Below are 18,225 nucleotides of genomic sequence, written 5' to 3'. Positions count from 1 at the left end.
CACACTATGAGAGCAAGTTCAAAATTACAATGAAGCACAATTCATAATTGCTTCATAACAGCAATTCTCCTACTTTCCCCAAAGTAATATTTTATTGCAGTTAATTTATATATGCTTGTCTACAACTTAAACCAGATTCATTTCCAAGCAGTCGCTGTTTTACAATAATATTTTCTTCCAAAACAGGAAAAAACCTGAATTCGTCCAAATTCCAGCTTAATTTTCATTTACATATTAACAGGGCTTTGCTTCAAAAACACAAAATTTGTTCCCACGAGCCTAGCCCACCCAACTAGCTGTTCTATGAAGATGCAAAACATTCTGCCCTCGAATCCCCCGCAAATTCTTACAATTCAAACTTTTTAAAAATAAGAAATAGCAAATATTTCCTCTTTTTTCAATTTTAATTTCTTTTTATTTACGAAATAGTCTCCCCTAGGTGGCGCCGTTTTAATGGAAAAAAAAAACTACCGTTTGGAGGAAAAATTAGAAAGAAAAATTGAGAAAGAGCAAGGGCCTAAAAGCGGGGGGCCGGGGGGCCGGGGCCGAGCGGGGCGGGGGCCGGGCTGGCTGCCCGCGGGCCGGGGGGCGGCGGCCCCGCTCGGGGCGCTTCGCGGGCTCTGGCACGGGCGGTCCGAGCTGACATGGCTGCTCGGCGCCGCTTTGTTCCCGGAGCCGGCCCGAGCCGGGCGGCGGGCAGAGCCGGGCACCCCGCGCCGAGCCCCGCGGCTGCCCGCGTCGGGCGGGCGGGCGGGCGTCCCCCCAGGCGCCCCGGGGCCGGCCGCCCTTACCTGCTCTCCCGGCGCCGCCGCCGGCTCCGGGGCGCTGCTGTCCGGCTGGCTCATCGGGCTCGGGCGGGAGGGAGCGAGCCCCGCTGCTCCCGGGCCTGCGATCCGCTGCGCGCTTCACAATGCCGCCGCCGCCGCCTTTCCGCCCTGCGGGGACTGGAGGGACGCGAGTGGGGGCGATGCCCGCGGCGCGGGTGGGCGGCTCGCCGGGCTGCTGCAGCCCCCCTTCCCCGGGGCGCGGGCCGCGCCGCCTTCAGCGAGGGCGCTGCTGCGGGCAGGGCGAGTCCCGGTGCGGAGCCCGCGCTGCCGCCATCACAGCAGCTCTGGGGGCAGCTCCAGCCTCAGCACATTCAGATCAAGCAGCAGCAGGAGCAGGGGGCTGAGTCTGGCCGAGCCGAGCGCTGCAGGACCCGGGGCTCTGCCCTCTCCGCCCCTCCATGCCCAGCCCAGGACGCGGGGCGCCCCCGCCGCCGCCGCCTGCCCCGCTAGGGCCCCTGGCACCGCCCGGCCCTGCCCCGGGCTTGGCCCCCGCGGCCCCTGGGCAGCGCCCTGCTGCCCGTGCCCCGTTCGGGAAGATCCGCTCCAACTTTGCCAGGTGCCTGACTGGGAGCCCAGCCTCAGGCCCCGGCGGCTGGGGGTCCCCGCGCCGCGAGCGCTCAGGACCGGCACTGTCAGGCATTCAGAGGATTATTTTTCGGTGGGAGGCAGGCGGGTGTGGGTTAAGCTGAGCTCCGGGAAACAAACACATAAATAAATAAATAAAAATCAGGGACTACTTTTTTGAAAACCACAGAAAGCAGCAATTTCCCCAGGAGCCTCCCAGCCCCGGTGCTGGTAGGGACTTGGTGCCCTTTGCCAACCTCCTCAAAGCGGGATGGAGAGAGGACCTGAAATTGGCATGTGCCAAAAGAAACCAGGGACAGTGCAGGACTGGCACATAAGCATAGGTGGGCTCCCAACTTTAAGGCCAGAAATGGGGGTGTGCCTCCGAAAAAGTGTCACCTCTGGGCTCTGCTCTGACCCGGCAGCCACAGCCCTCTGACACATTCATTTCTAGGTTTCATGGAGGGCAGCTCCAGGGCAGGAAGCCTGTTGTCTCTCCCCTGCCCAATCTGGAATGTAACTGTTCAGGTCTGAATATCAGGGGCCTCAATTTGCAGAACTTGGGAGTTCTACCTGAATATTTATGGGAACAATTTATGAGCTCATTTCATAATCGCCCCCAAATCCAGAGTCTAATGGTGGAATTCAAAAAGCAGCTTTAAAACTACCTGTTGTGTGAGAAGTCTGACGGGCAGGGCCTTTAACAAGTAAGTTTGAACAACTTTTTATAATGTCTTCACGAAGCAGAGTTCCACCACCCCTGAGAAGCTTCTGGGTGGTGGCTGCAGGCCCTTTCCCATTCCCTTCTGTCTTGTGGGACTTCTCAAGTGAGAGCTCTTGAGGAAGAATATCAGTAACGCATCACTTCTCTTCGAGAGTGGCACCTGAGGTGACCAGTGAATAATACAGCTGCCCCTCCCCGTCCCCATGAGTTTAATCAGTATAAATTATGGAAAGATTTAAAGTTAAAGTTGCAGCTGCATCTCTGTTTAAAGCCACATTTTGCATTTTCTCACAATCTACACAAAAAGGCCCCAGACAGTATCAAAATATGAAATATTATTGATTTGGGAAATAAACAATAAAATAATGCTGGTGACCCACTTGTAGATCACCAGCCCAGCGTAGTCCTGGTGCAGTCTCCTTGGCTGCAGTCTTGAACTTCAGCACTAGCTCCTCTGCAAAACTTATACGGAGCAGACAGGCAAAATGGCAGTGATTTGCATCGAGGGTTAGGGTTAGGAGAGAGCTCTCCCCTCAGCTTCACTACTCCAGGCACAGTGCGCGGCAGAAGCTGTGTCCGCAGGCTGACATAACGCTGTCTAGTCAGGCACTTATGTCAGTGTAACTTATGTCGCTGGGAGTGGGAGGTGAATTCACATAGGCCTGGTCTACACTAGGAGGTTATGTCGAATTTAGCAGCGTTAACTCGAATTAACCCTGCACCCGTCCACACAACGAAGCTATTTATTTCGACATAGAGGTCTCTTTAAATCGATTTCTGTACTCCTCCCCGACGAGGGGAGTAGCGCTAAATTCGACATGGCCATGTCGAATTAGGGTTAGTGTGGATGGAATTCGACGCTAATAGCTCCAGGAGCTATCCCACAGTGCACCACTCTGTTGACGCTCTGGACAGCAGTCCGAGCTCGGATGCTCTGACCAGCCACACAGGAAAAGCCCCGGGAAAATTTGAATTCCTTTTCCTGTTTGGCCAGTTTGAATCTCATTTCCTGTTTGGACATCGTGGCGAGCTCAGCAGCACTGGCACCGATGCAGAGCTCTCCAGCAGAGGTGACCATGCAATCGCTGAATAGAAAGAGGGCTCCAGCATGGACTGATCGGGAAGTCTTGGATCTGATCGCTGTGTGGGGCGATGAGTCCGTGCTTTCGGAGCTGCGATCGAAAAGACGGAATGCGAAGATCTACGAGAAGATCTCAAAAGCCATGACAGAGAGAGGATACAGCCGGGATGCAACGCAGTGCTGCGTGAAAATCAAGGAGCTGAGACAAGCGTACCAGAAGACCGAAGAGTCAAACGGACGCTCCGGATCCCAGCCCCAGACATCCCATTTCTTCGAGGCACTGCATTCCATTCTAGGTGTGGCCGCCACCACTGTCCGTGGACTCTGACGATGGGGTATTGTAGATGGCCGCTTCCTCGGAGCTGTTCGCGGACAGGGAAGATGAGGAAGGAGATGAGGAGGACGAGGCAGTCGACAGCACTTTCAACACTGATTTCCCCGACAGCCAGGATCTCTTCATCACCCTCACGGAGATACCCCACCAACCCTCCCAAGGCGGTAACCCGGACCGTGAATCAGGGGAAGGATCAGTAGGTAAGTGTTTTAAACATTTATTTTGAATAGAATAGGCATGGTATGTTAGCAATGGGTTTTTAATGATTAGTTTGCCCTAGGCGCTTAACTTTTTAGTCCTTGCCAGTGCAGCTACTGGAAAAGTCTGTTAACATGTCTGAGGATAGAGTAGAAATCCTCCTGGGACATCTCCACGAAGCTCTCCTGGAGGTAATGTGAAAGCCTTTGCATCAGGTTCCTGGGGAGAGCGGCCTTATTGCCTCCTCCATGATAGGAAACTTTTTTGCGCCAGGCTAGCAGCAGGTATTCCGGTATCATTGCCTGGCAAAGCATGGCAGCATATGGCCCTGGTGTTTGCTGGCATTCACGCAGCATGCGATCTTTTTCTGTCTCCGTAATCCTCATCAGAGTGATATCACTCATGGTGACCTGCTTTGAATTAGGGGAATTTTAGTATTGGGACTGATTGCCTGTTCCTTTAAATAACTGTAACCGGTGGTTTACAGCCACGCGGTGGGGGCGGGGAGGCGAACCGTTCATGCTGAGCGGTTCGCCGGCAGCGTGCAGGGATCTTTCCCGGGGACAGCCACACGGTGGGGGCGGGAAGGCGAACCATTCCTGCTGAGCAGTTTGCCGGCAGCATGCAGGGATCTTTCCCGGGGACAGCCGCGACAGGGGTGAGACAGGGGCAGAGTTCATGCCGGCCGGATCGCCGGCAGCGTGCAGGGATCTTTCCCGAGCCCAGCCACATGGTGGGGGCGGGGAGACGAACCGTTCCTGGTGAGCGGTTCGCTGGCAGCATGCAGGGATCTTTCCCGGGGACAGCCGCGATAGGGGTAGGACAGGGGCAGAGTTCATGCTGGCCGGATCGCCGGCAGCAGGAACTGGCCAACGCTAAGAGCATTGCTTGGAACGTGAAAGGAGGGCACTGCTGTAAATTAAGCTTTAAGCAGCCAAAAGTCTACGGTTTACCATGGCCGCCTACTAGCAGAATTCCGTTGTCCGGCCCTGCTTGTGTGATCTGTACAGCAAGACCCCAGGCACTCAAGGTGAAGACAGAAAATTCGACCTTGTACTGAGTGCACATGTGATAGGTACTGTGCATGGTCTTGTTCACAGAGAAAGACTATATTCATTGTTCGCAAAACTGTATCTTTGTGAGGAATTCACTCCCTTTTCCCCCATCCTACAGCTGCGAGTGTCTCCCGAGCTACCCCGGCATCCCCCTCCCAGAGGCTGGCGCAGATCAGGCGACGAAAGAAAAGGACACGGGACGAGATGTTCTCAGAACTTATGGTCTGTTCCCGCGCCGAAGCAGCACAGCAGACCCAGTGGAGGGAGAACATGTCACAATACCAGCGATCACACAGCGAACGGGAAGACAGGTGCTGGCAGGAAGACCAGCAGGTGACTCAAACGCTGCTTGGACTAATGAGGGAGCAAATGGACACGCTCCGGTGCCTTGTAGATGTTCTGCAGGACCGGAGGCAGGAGGACAGAGCCCCGCTGCATTCTATCTCTAACCGCCCTCCCCCGCCACAAAGTCCCATCCCCCCCTTACCCAAAGTCCCAAGAAGGAGGAGCGGCAGGGGCCGTGAAAACAGTCACTCCACCCCTGCAGACTGCTCAAATTGCAGAAGGCTCTCATTCCCAAAGATTTGATACGTCCTTTCCTTCCCTCCAAATGCACCTCACCCAAGCCCCCGTCCCAGTTTCATCCCCTAACTGTGTAGTGCTTAATAAAAAAATATGTTTCTGTTAATTACTGTTTCCGTCGTGTTCTTTTAGAGGACAGTGTGTTTGAAGGGGGGGAAGGGGGTTGGTAATTGGAGAGGACAGTCACCTTTACCAGGGTACAGACACGGGAGCAGGTTGAGCAGCAGGTCACACACACACATTGCAGTCACTAGGCAGCCTGGTCAGTCTGGGAGGTGGTTTTCATGTTCTGGGGTGGGGGGCATGTGAGTTTGTGGTGGGGGAGGGCGGTTACAGATCTTATGCAGCGGTCCTTAGCCTGGATGACAGAGCCACGCAGCAGGGGATCTGTAACCGCCCTCCCCCACCACAAAGTCACATAGCCCCCACACACAGAGTCCCGAAAAGGAGGGGTGGCAGGCTCCGTTGAAACAACCAGTCCACCACTGCGGACCGCTCTAGGAGCAGGAGCCTGTCATTCCTCGAGTTTAGAAGCGTTCTTTCCATCACTACGCCCGCTCCCTACCACAGTCTGCGTCCCAGTTTCAACCGCGAAATCCTTAATAAAGAAAACGGTGTTTCGTTTATTTTATTTTTAAAGGTGTGTTGGAAGGGGGGGGAAGGGGGTTGGTAACTGGAGAGATAGTCAACATTAAGTGGGTAAAGAAACGGGGGCAGATTCAGCTTCTGTTTAAAAAAACGTAATAGTCACAGGTTACCCTGGTCACTCTGGAACCTAGCTTTCAAAGCTTCCCGGATGCACAGCACGTCCCGCTGGTCTCTTCTAATCGCCCGGCTGTCTGGTTGGGTGTAATCAGCAGCCAGGCGATTTGCCTCAACCTCCCACCCCGCCATAAACGTCTCCCCCTTGCTCTCACAGAGATTGTTATTGCAGCTTGCTGTGTGCTCCACAATGGGGATATTGGTTTCGCTGAGATCAGAGCGAGTCAGTAAGCTTCTCCATCTCCCCTTCAGACGTCCAAAAGCACACTCCACCACCATTCTGCACTTGCTCAGCCGGTAGTTGAAGAGTTCTTTTTCACTGTCCAGGGCGCCTGTATAGGGCTTCATGAGCCAGGGCATTAGCGGGTAGGCTGGGTCCCCGAGGATCACTATAGGCATCTCCACATCCCCAACAATTATTTTGTGGTCCAGGAAGTAAATACCTTCCTGCAGCCATCTACACAGACCAGAGTTCCTGAAAACGCGAGCGTCATGAACCTTGCCCGGCCATCCGCTGTTGATGTTGGTAAAACGTCCCCTATGGTCCACCAGTGCTTCCAACACCATTGAAAAGTAGCCCTTTCGGTTAATGTACTGGCTGGCCTGGTAGTCCGGTCCCAGGATAGGGATGTGAGTTCCATCTATAGCCCCACCGCAGTTTGGGAATCCCATTGCAGCGAAGCCATCTATGATCACCTGCACGTTTCCCAGGGTCACTACCTTTGAGAGCAGTAGTTCAACGATTGCGTTGGCTACTTGCATCACAGCAACCCCCACGGTAGATTTGCCCATTCCAAATTGATTCACGACTGACCGGTAGCTGTCTGGCGTTGCAAGCTTCCAGAGGGCTATGGCCATTCGCTTCTGGACAATCAGGGCTGCTCGCATCCAGGTGTCCTTGCGCTTCAGGGCAGGGGACAGCTACTCACAAAGTTCCAGGAAAGTTCCCTTACACATCCAAAAGTTTCGCAGCCACTGTGATTCATCCCAGACCTGCAGCACTATGCGGTCCCACCAGTCTGTGCTTGCTTCCCAGGCCCAGAATTGCCGTTCCACAGCATCAACATGACCCATTGCCACCATGATGTCCACAGCGCGGGGTCCCATGCTTTGTGAGAGGTCTGTGCCCCTCTCAGACTTAATGTTCTCACCGCGCTGCCGTAGCCTCCTCGCCCGATTTCTCAGCATCTGCCTCTGAAAAAGGTGGATGATAAGGTGCGAGGTGTTGACAAACGGCCATAACTGCAGCGATGATTGCAGCGGGCTCCATGCTCGCGGTGCTGTGGCATCCACGCTGTCAATCACCAGAAAAGTGCGCAAACTGTGCCTGCCGGCGCTTTCACAGAGGGAGGGCGGGAGTGAGGGTTGAATGATGACACATTTTTTGCCCCAGCAGGCATTGGGGGCTCGACCCAGAATTCCAGTGGGCAGCAGGGACTGCGGGAACTGTGGGATAGCTACCCACAGTGCACAGCTTCCAATGTCGACGCTTGCCCCATTAGTGTGGACTCACAAAGTTGAATTACTGTCCTTAGTGTGGATACACACGTTCCACTTTGTAATATCGGTTCCACAAATTCGCTTTAAGTAAAATCGAACTACTCTCGTAGTGTAGACATACCCATAAATTATACTGACATGGCTTGTAGTGTAGACATAGCCTAATTTAGTAGCGTAGGTAAGCTCTTACTTCTTATTAGCGAAAGAAGGTGGGTGAGGTAGTATCTTTTATTGGACCAACTTCTGTTGGTGAAAGAGACAAGGTTTCAAATTTACACAGAGCTCTTCTTCAGATCTGTGAAAGGTACTCAGAGAGTCACAGCTAAATAAAAAGTGAACAGATTGTTTAGCATAAGTAGTTAACACATAATGTAAGAGAGGATTCAAGGTGAAGTGAACAGTTAGCACCTCTGTAGTCACAGGACAAAAAAGGGAGGTTAGAGGGGACTGGGAGGTATAAGGTGGGGCCTTCTGGAAGGAGTTGGGCCTTTCACCTGGAAACTGACCAAGAAGATCAGACTGTGAGGGGGTCACAGAACCTGAACATGGGGCTCAATGTAGCTATGCTGGTGGTCTGGGCTAACCAGAATGGACTATACTTTAGCCTTCATTTCTCTGTTCTAACCTAAGGACTTTCAGGCTACATCCTCACTACGGTGTGTGTGTGTGTGTGTGTGTGTGTGTGTGTGTGTGTGATGGTGTCGATTTAAGATACGTCGAATTCAGCTACGCGAATATCGTAGCTGAATTCGACGTATCGGAGCAGACTTACCCCACTGTGAGGGGAGGCAAATTGACCTCCGTGGCTCCCCTGTCGACGGCGCTTACTCCTACCTCTGCTGGTGGAGTAGACGCGTCGGGTTCTTACCCACGAAAGCTTATGCTCCCAATACTTCTGTTAGTCTCAAAGGTGCCACAGGACCCTCTGTTGCTTTTTACAGATTCAGACTAACACAGCTACCCCTCTGATACTTGATTCAGGGATTGATTGTTGCGTCCCGACGAGACACGATAATTCGATCCCCAAGAGATCTATTTCTACCCGCCGATTCAGGCGGGTAGTGTAGACCTGCCCTCAGATGCTGTGTGCCAGGTGACTAAAAACTGGTTACTTTGTTTTAAAAAAATTGTTGGTGTAAATACTCAGAGCATCGCACCCTTAAGGGCTATAGCACAAGCCCCCTGCAGAAGTCTGGTTTGGGTGTATGTATATATATATAAAAAATAAATAAAAATAAATTACACACACACACACACACACACACACACACACACACACCCACACACCACACACACACACACAGGCTCTACAGCCAAAATGCTTCTGAAATAAATGTAGTCAAACTTTACTAATTCTGGGTCACTGAGAACGAAAATGATGCTTAAAATTGTTGATTGGCTCTAGTTTTCAAGATATGCTATTGGGTCAGTATATACGACCCTTGACTTGGGAATGGCGGAGGATAAGCGAGTTATAAAGGGAAGGGATCTCAATTTAAACCAGAAATGACTAAAATACATCTTCGACTGGATCTATGAATAAATCTATGACTGAGTTTGGACAGTACTTGCTTTTTAGGCAAAACAATGAATGATGCAATCTGAATCTGGTATTGCGTCATATATGAATTGTATCATGTTATTCCTAGAAGTCATGGATGATGCAATCATAACGAAGCTTACATCACTCTGCTGAACAAATTTCCCTATATTAGCTCTAGAAATCATACAGTGTCGTGCTCTCTTGTTTGTCAGTGTTTGATTTTGCAAAGGGACACATTTCTGTTTAGCCAAAGTGAGCAGAGATGCCTCGTACTTGTGTGAACAGTGCAGATAACTTCTGCTATGTTTGTGGTGAAGTGACTTTTGCATCACAAAATTGCAGTATAACCACTATGGTTAAGAAAGCGTATCACCTTTATTTTGGCTGCAAAATTGGAGATCAGAACAAGAGGTGGGCCCCACCCATATGCTGCAACACTTGTGCAACAAATCTTCGCCAGTGGTTGAACAGGAAAAGGAAATCTATGCCTTTTGCAGTGCCAATGATTTGGAGAGAGCCAACAGATCATACCAGCAATTGTTACTTCTGCATGGTGCCTCCAGTTGGGAAAGGTGTGTCAAAGAAGAAAAAGTGGACTGTGCATTATCCAAACATTCCATCAGCTATACGCCCAGTACCCCATGGAGAAGGACTGCCGGTTCCTGATGCACCAGAATCATTCTCACTTGAGTCAGACGAGGAAGAGGATGAAACTTCTGGTCCTGAACCATCAATGTCACAGGACCCACATTTTCTCCCATCCTCCTCCTCTGAACCATAACACAAGGTGAACTGAATGACCTTGTCAGGGATTTGGAACTATCCAAGAGTAAGGCAGAGCTGTTGGGCTCCAGACTACAGCAGTGGAATCTCTTGGCAGGTGATGTTAGGCTTTTCATGTTCCATGACAGTCAAAAGGATCTTGTCCCATTCTTCTTCATGGAAGGTGATCTTGTAGCCTGCAACAACATCGATGGTGTGATGGCAGCCCTCAACATGGTTCACGATCCAGATGAGTGGAGACTGTTCATTGATTCATCGAAGACGAGTCTTAAAGCTGTTTTACTGCATAATGGCAATGTTTTGCAATCAATTCCAGTTGGTCATGCAGTCCATATGAAGGAAACCTATGACAACATGAAACAACTTTTGAGGTGCATAAACTATGACCAACATCACTGGCAGCTTTGTGGCGATTTGAAGGTTGTTGCTCTTTTGCTTGGTCTGCAGACTGGATACACAAAGTACTGCTGTTTTCTCTGTGAATAGGATAGTCGTGCAAGAGATTCCCACTACATCAAGAAAGATTGGCCACTCCGACAGTCATAGGAGCCTGGGAGGAAAAGTGTTCAGCATCTACCACTTGTTGAATCAAGGAAGATTTTGTTACCACCCTTATACATCAAGCTGGGTCTGATGAAGAACTTTGTCAAGGCCATTGACAAAACACAAGCAGCTTTCAAGTATCTCCGTGGAAAATTTCCAAGATTAAGTGAAGCTAAGATAAAGGAAGGTGTCTTTGTTGGTCCTCAGATTCGTGAACTTCTTCGAGATGATGCATTTGACCATGCACTGCATGGCAAGGAAAAGACGGCATGGAAAGCCTTCCAGTTAGTGGCAATAAATTTTCTCTGAAACAACAAGGCAGACAACTACAGGTTGTTGGTGGAAAACCTCCTCAAGGCATACAAAAGCCTTGGTTGCAACATGTCACTAAAGATACATTTTTTGCACTCTCATCTAGATTTTTTTCCACCGAACTGCGGAGCAGTGAGCGATGAGCACGGCGAGCGATTTCACCAGGACATTGCAACAATGGAGAAACGCTATCAGGGCAAATGGAGCCCATCAATGCTTGCAGACTATTGCTGGACAGTGACAAGAGATGCTCCATTTAATGAATACAAGAGACAAGCCAAGAAGCTCCGAGTAGACACTGAATAGGACTAAACTATGTACAGAATAGTTTTTTGCCTTTTGTTTCATAATAAATTTTGTTTATATAACCCTTTTGCTGATTTTTAAAGTGTTACATAAACAGGACAGGTGAAATATTATCATGTAAAGGAACCATAAACACATGAAAAGACCTAGGTTTACAATTTATGATTAAAACTCTACTATCTACACAATATACATAGACATAAACCGTAAAAACTTAAATATCTTAGAAACAGTAGTCAGTTGTTTTAATTGTCATATCTGAATTCAGCACATCAAAATACATAATAAATAGCACATTTTATCTCTGAAGCAGACGACTTCTCAAAAATTGTAGACCAGTGTAATTGGTGTTCCTCATTTTGAGTCTTTGTCACACACTGGCAGGCTGAAAGGTATGGCCCTGGTCCTGGTTCCCCCTCGCCATCCAATCCCCACCGGCTCGCTCTGTCTCTCTCTCTCTCCCGCACAGCCCTCCTCAGGTTGCATCGCTTTGTTCCCCCACACACATGTTGCCCTTAGGCTCCCCCTGCTGTCCCATTCTCAGACTCATTGTCTCTCTCTCCCCAACCCTTCTCAGTGCTTAACCCGGCCCCCTCAGATACTCTCTCTCTCTTGTCTGCCTCTTGGGGTATGTCTACACTGCAATTGCAGTTCAGGTGGACATACCCACACCAGCTTTATCCACACTAGCACAGCTAAAATAGCAGTAGAGATGCAGTCGCACAGGCTTCAGCACGTGTGGTGTAAGTGCGCCAGGAATCCGGGTACGTACTCACATTGCGAGCCCACATGCCACCAGATCTACTCTGCTTTATTAGCTGTGCTAGTACAGGTATGTCTCCCCAAGCTGCAATCGCCATGGATTGCACATAGACCTACCCTAAGAGCTCTCCTCCTCTTTGCATCCCCTATGTAGGCTGAAGGAGGCAGCATCTTAGCCTGGCTTGCTCGTTCTCCCCACTCAGGTGTGCCAGCTGCAGTATAGCTGGAGCAAACTGGCATGGAACCACAGAATGGGGGAAAGGAGGGAAGTAGATGGGGATAAAGCTCCCACCATCTCTGATAGTGGCCATGCCTTGCAGGGAAGGGGTGCTGAGCTCTAATGGCAGAGCCATGGGCTCAGGGGAAGTAGCATTTCCAAATGCCTTCCCTAAATCACAGCCCTAGTCAAGCTCCCCCTGCTGGACACTCACCAGGCTGCTGTGTTTGGGTCCCGCCTTGCTGGGACTGTGTGTGCTTACCTTGGTCTAGGGCAGTGGTTCCCAAACTTTTTCCGCCGCTTGTGCAGGGAAAGCCCCTGGCCGGTTTATGTACCTGCCGCGTCCGCAGGTTCGGCCAATCGCGGCTGCCAGTGGCCGCGGTTCACTGCTCCGGGCCAATGGGGGCTGCAGGAAGCGGCACGGGCCAAGGGATGTGCTGGCCGCCACTTCCAGCAGCTTCCATTGGCCCAGAGCAGTGAACCGCAGCCACTGGGAGCCGTGATTGGCCGAACCTGCGGACGCGGCAGGTACATAAACCGGCCCGGCCCGCCAGGGGCTTTCCCTGCACAAGCGGCGGAACAAGTTAGGGAACCACTGGTCTAGGGCAGCAGTTCTCAAACTGTGGGTTGGGACCCCAAAGTGGGTCAGAACCTGGGATCACCAGGGCTGGTGTTAGACTGGCTGGGGGCGGAGCCCCACAGCCTGGGGCTGAAGCCCTTGGACTTCTGCTTTGACATCCCCCCCAGGGTTGTGTAGTAATTTTTGTTGTCATAAGGGGGTGGCGGTGCAATGAAGTTTGACAACCCCTGGTCTAGGGATAGGCTTTAGCACTGTCTCTTTTTTCTTGGCTTCTCTGGCACACTTCCTGGGCATAGATCCTCAGTCTGTTACCACTTACAGAAATGGGATCTTGTGGCCCAGCTGCCCTACACTCCCAGAGCTGCTCCTGATTTGCCATCTCCCCACAAATAATATCCCCGCTGCTTATTAAGCATTCCCTTTCCCAGATCCTGTCTGAAATCTGTTCTTCTCAGTCAGAAGTACTGGGCTCTTTAGGCCAGTTTTATTGGAGTTTATTTTGGTTTTGAACAGGAATTTTTACATCTTTTTTGCTTTGATTCAAGGAATCTAAGGGAAAAATCCTGCTCCTGTTAATGTCAATGGCAAAACTCCCACTGCAGGGTTAGAGCCTTCATGCAATAAAGCTAAAGTGGAGCGAAAATTCTCTGTCCCTTCAGGTGTGTACTGCAAAACTTAGCCCTCCATACCTCCCTCTAAAGCACTATTTGGTTGATACTTGCTATTGGTGTATGGTGTTTTTGAAAATTCAGTATATACCATTTGCTATTTTGTTTAACAAACATAACATTTTCCCCATGAGAAACATACAGCCTTAGCTATAAACATACTTACCTCTTGTAAATAGCTGGTGGTTTTGCTCCCATGTTAATAGTCAATATTAGTATTAATAAAGTATCTAAATTTATAGATTTCCCCGCACTGGCCCATGGAAGCCTATTTCCAAAGAATACCACAATGTAAAAAAATTGTTGAGAGGCTAAGAAGACTGATTTTCTTCTTGTTACATGGACTAAAGATTGGATCAAAGATATTATAAAATACAAATTTGTGTTCTTTAATGTCTTTCATACAGATTTTATTCAAATGCTTTTAAAAACAGATAATTAAATTGCAGAGTTAAATAATATAACAAGGATACAGGGAAATTAGAAGAAAAGTTAAACGAGGAAAGATGTTTTTCAGATGAGATTAGAAATGAAGTAGAGACTCAAAAGGCAGGAGCTACAGAAAAGGCTCTTTCACCCACTGCATTAAGTGGTGGCGGAGGTGCAGCAAGGAGGTGAGTGCTAGGTTAATGGAGAAACCCCAAGCCTATGAGATAGGCTGGTAGAAGTCCAAGAAAGGTTTGGAAAAAAAAGGAGTGGCATTCTGGTCCAGACCTTACAGACAATGAATAGAAATATTATGTCTGAGACGAGGAGATGGAGATATGCTTAGGGATGCTTATTCACCAAAATGAAGTTCTTCTGTCTTTGAGACTTCCTGTTAGAAGGAGCAGAGACAAGGCTACAAGTTTTTTTGGTCAAAACACACAGAGAGAGTGGAGAGGACAGAACCATTATGTTTGTGCTAGAAAGGGGAGCCACCAACATGGACAATTTAGTTCTGTTGTCAGAGAGGTTTCCACTGTGCACTTCTTGAGGGGACTGCACCGGGTCCTTAGAGTAATGGATAGCACTGTTCATGTGGGCGGTGAAGATTCCACCAGGCTCCTTTGTACCACACAGCGACGGCTCCAGGCACCAGCACTCCAAGCGTGTGCCTGGGGTGGCAAGCTGCGGGGGGCACCCTGCTGGTCCCTGCGAGGGCGGCGGTCAGGCAGCCTTCGGCGGCTTGCCTGCGGGCAGGGCCGGCTCTGGCTTTTTTGCCACCCAAAGCAAAAACCGCCTGGCTGGCCGGAGCAGCAAGGTGTGGGGGAGGGGAGGAGGAAAACAAACCTGCCCCCGGCCAGAGCGGCAAAGGGGAGGTGGGGAGAACAAACCAGCTGGCCGGAGCAGCAAAAAAAGGGGGGAGGGGGGGGGGAAACAAACCTACCCCCAGCCGGGGGTGGGGGGGAGACAACAAACCGGCCAGAGCGGCAAAATGGGGGGTGGGGGGAACCCGGGAAACAAACCTGCCCCCGGCCGGAGCGGCGAAGGGGGAGAACAAACCTGCCGGCCGGAGCAGCAAAGGGGTGGGGGAATAAACCGGCTGGCCGGAGCAGCAAAGGGGGTGGGGGAACAAACCTGCCCCCGGCCGGAGTGGCAGGTGGGGGGGATGACAAACTGGCCCACCTGCCGGAGCGGTGAAAGAAAGAAAAAATAAAAAACAAACAAACAAAAATACCTGCGGGGTGGTGGGAGCGTGGGTGCAGGGGGACTCCCGGCCCTGCAGACCCCGGGCAGCGGAGTGCGCACCCCGGCTAGCGGGGGGTAGGGGGGAGAGAGAAGGGGGGCGGCCAGGGCTTCCTTAAGCGGGGCGCTTGCCACACGGCCCCTCCCGCTGCGCCACCTGCTGGGAGGGCTCCACGCCACTCCGTTCGGCAGGCAGTGAAGGACGCGGGCTGCCCTACCAGGCTTGATGCAGGGCACTCCCCTCCTCCGCCCCCTACAGGGCAGCGGGAGCAGTAAACCAAAAAGAAAAAACCTGCAGGGGCGGCCAAAGCAGTGAAGCGCAAACCGAACCAAAAAAAAAAAAAAAGAAATTTGATGGAATACCGCCTGTAAGAGGTCCAGACTCACCCCTGCGGCGCCTCCTGCTGGTCATCCAGGGAATTAGCTCACCAGCCTCTGGAGCACCCTCTGCAGGCCAGTGATCCGCCTTGTCCTCTGCACTGGCCCCCGTGTCCCTCCCAGGACCCCAGTGCCCCTTGCTCTGGGTGCTGCCCCCTGGCAGTACCCACACACGCTAGGTCTCCCCTCCCAGGGGAACCCCCACCCACTGTCCCCACCTTGCCTCAGCACTAGGCCTCTACCAGTCTCCAACTAGCCCCCACTCTCTGGGGCAGACTGTAGTATAGGCCACTCATCAGCAGCAAGGTTGGGTTTGGACCTGCTGCCTTGGCCTAGCCCTGGGCTGCCCTCTGCAACCCCCAGTACCCCTTGGCCTAATACTAGGCCGCAGCCTGGGGCTTTCCAGGCTGGAGCTCCCCAGCCCTGCTCCACCCAGGTACTCTGGGTCTAGCTGCCTGCAGCCAGGCCCTTCTCTCCCTGAACACACAGAGAGAGAGAGAGAGAGAGACTCTTGAGCTCCTGGCTCCCAGCCTCTTTATACCGGCCATCTGGGCTCTGATTAGGGTGTGGCCCAGCTGCAGCCACTTCCCCCAATCAGCCAGGGTTTTACCTTGCCCCGCCCCAGCCCTCTGCAGGGCTTTTCCAACTCCTGAGGGCAGGAGCGGGTGTCCACCCCGCTACACCGCCTTTGAAATCTGCCACCCCAAGCATGAGCTTGCTCGGCTTGTGCCTGGAGCCGGCCCTGCCTGCGGGAGGTCCGCTGGTCCCATGGATTCAGCGGCAATTCGGCGGCGAGTATGCTGAAGCAGCAGGAATGGCGGACCTTCCGCAGGCATGACACCAAATCCATGGGACTGGGGACCTCCCGCAGGCAAGTTGCCAAAGGCAGCCTGCCTGCCGTGCTTGGGGCAGCAAAAAAGCTAGAGCCGCCCCTAGTACCACAATTGTAATTCTTCACACAAGGGTGCCCTCCCGGATCACAGAAATGTAGAGTCTCTGTCCACATTCCTGAGGTCAAAGTTGGTAGAGCAGTAGGTGTAGAGAAGAAATCTGGTAGAGTTCAGGAAGTCTTAGACTCCAAGGCCTCTGTGAAGTTTTCCATGGCTCACTTGTAAAAGCAGTTTTCAAGCAAAGGACGTGCCAGTCTCTTTATATTTATGTAAAATAAGGAGTTCTGCTGAGTTTATAAGCTCTGTGTGGTGAAGTCTCCACTTTAACTATGAATGCTGTATGTATTGGTAGAAGAAGAAGATGATGTAAATAAAATTTTGTGAAATGCCTTAAGCAACTGTTATAAAAGTTGCTGTACATTTTTATAGAATGGGTCTATCTATATCTTTCTTTCTCTGTCTTTGGTCCTTGTAACTTTTTCCTTGAGCACCACTTTCCCTTCTTGACAAAGAATCCAGGTTTGCAACCTAGATTTATTATTCTTTTCTAGCTTTAGACTTGGAACACCTAACCAGGTATCTAAAATACTTTAAAAGTACCTAGTTTTGCTCTCAGTAATGAAGAAGTAATTCCCATTGACTTCAATAAAAGTTACACACATAATAACAACAGAATTGAACCCAAAAGTGTATTCTACTCTGAAAATTGACTGTGTAAAAATAGCACAATCTTCCTCAACAGATTAATTCCCTGTGTGTATTCAGAAATCACATCTTACTTTACTGACCAAACCAGGAAACTGTGTTTGCTTATCTGAAAATTACCTTCCATGGAAAAAGCCAGTCCACAAATCCTAGTTTATGGGGATCAGATCTTCAGCTAGTGTAAATCAGTGTAATTTCTTTTGACTTTAATGGAACTACGCTGAGGGTCTTGCCTTGTGTCTCCAATGTCTCCTTAGAATTCTGAAGGCCAGCCATTCTTTGTCCACTGAATAATCTGACAGTCCGATAACCTCCAAAGCTGAAAACCACTTACAAGTCTTTACTGAGTCACTCAGTAGCTCCTCAATGCAGAGCATAAGAACTAAACCGCCTGAATCATGAGGACATTCCCTTTGTTTCATAAACTTAAGCCTATTCCATGCTTACATGTCCCTGTAAGCTGCCTGTTCCAAAAAAAGGAAACTTTCAGATCAGCAAACAAATTTTCCTAGTCTACACAACAAACAGGCCTATCACTCCCAGATAGTGCCCTGAAATAAGGAGGGAAGAGCTAAGAAAGCCAACTGATAATAACAAAAGTATTTACAACATTTTATTTAGGATTGCCTACATTACTACAGAATACAACACCCTTCTGTTGAAATCTGTATTGACTAGTATTCCACATCCAATTTATAGAATTCTGTAAAATTAAGAACAAAAGACCAAGATACTATTTTACAAATCTCTGTGTAGGTAATGTAGGATCTCCTGAGTATGATGGCCTAGAACATTTTGCTACACATCAACTTTTTATAAGGTTGCCTGTGTGCAACCTTAATTCTGCTTCCTTGAGCATATGCATTATGTATGCATTTGATAAATTATGGTGATACAGTCTTTAATTACATGATCATATACTATTTTTTCTACAGGACCCCAACTGTCAGCACAGGGACTGGACTAGATGGCTTCTCAAAGTCCTTTCCAGCCCTATATTTCTGTGATTCTTCGATAAACTCATTCAGTGCACAGGCTGGATAATGCTCAGGAAATTAATCACGGTTGAGTAGTGAATTTGTTCCAGGTGGGCCTTGAGTGGGCCCGACTGTTATAAAAAGGCAGTCAGCAGTGAACCAGCTGAGTGGCGAACAGCGGAGGCTAACAGAGGGAGTTTGCCTGGGAGCTGTCCGAGAGGAGGTATGCTAAGTGCATTAGGGGGGCTGTGTTGGTGAGTATCTGA

General features: G+C 50.3%; 1 protein-coding gene across 21 annotated transcripts in view; it reads right to left on the bottom strand.

The window, feature by feature from the left end:
- Nucleotides 1–1,500, bottom strand: part of ZNF618 (zinc finger protein 618) — a 279,775-nt gene extending 278,275 nt beyond the window's left edge. For 12 of the 21 annotated variants that reach the window (XM_008173821.4, XM_042843454.2, XM_008173825.4 and 9 more), the window contains exon 1: nt 792–1,499. In XM_008173821.4, the coding sequence (XP_008172043.1) occupies nt 792–845 (54 nt within the window). In that variant the 5' untranslated portion in view covers nt 846–1,499. Of the gene's footprint in view, nt 1–791 lie in introns of all 21 variants that reach the window. The other 9 variants (XM_042843456.2, XM_008173822.4, XM_008173824.4 and 6 more) reach the window with 2 other exon arrangements.
- Nucleotides 1,501–18,225: the final 16,725 nt, after the last annotated feature.

Source organism: Chrysemys picta, chromosome 18, assembly GCF_011386835.1.
Source record: "Chrysemys picta bellii isolate R12L10 chromosome 18, ASM1138683v2, whole genome shotgun sequence".
Classification (NCBI taxonomy): domain Eukaryota; kingdom Metazoa; phylum Chordata; order Testudines; family Emydidae; genus Chrysemys; species Chrysemys picta.
This window is presented reverse-complemented; position numbering and strand designations above follow the sequence as displayed.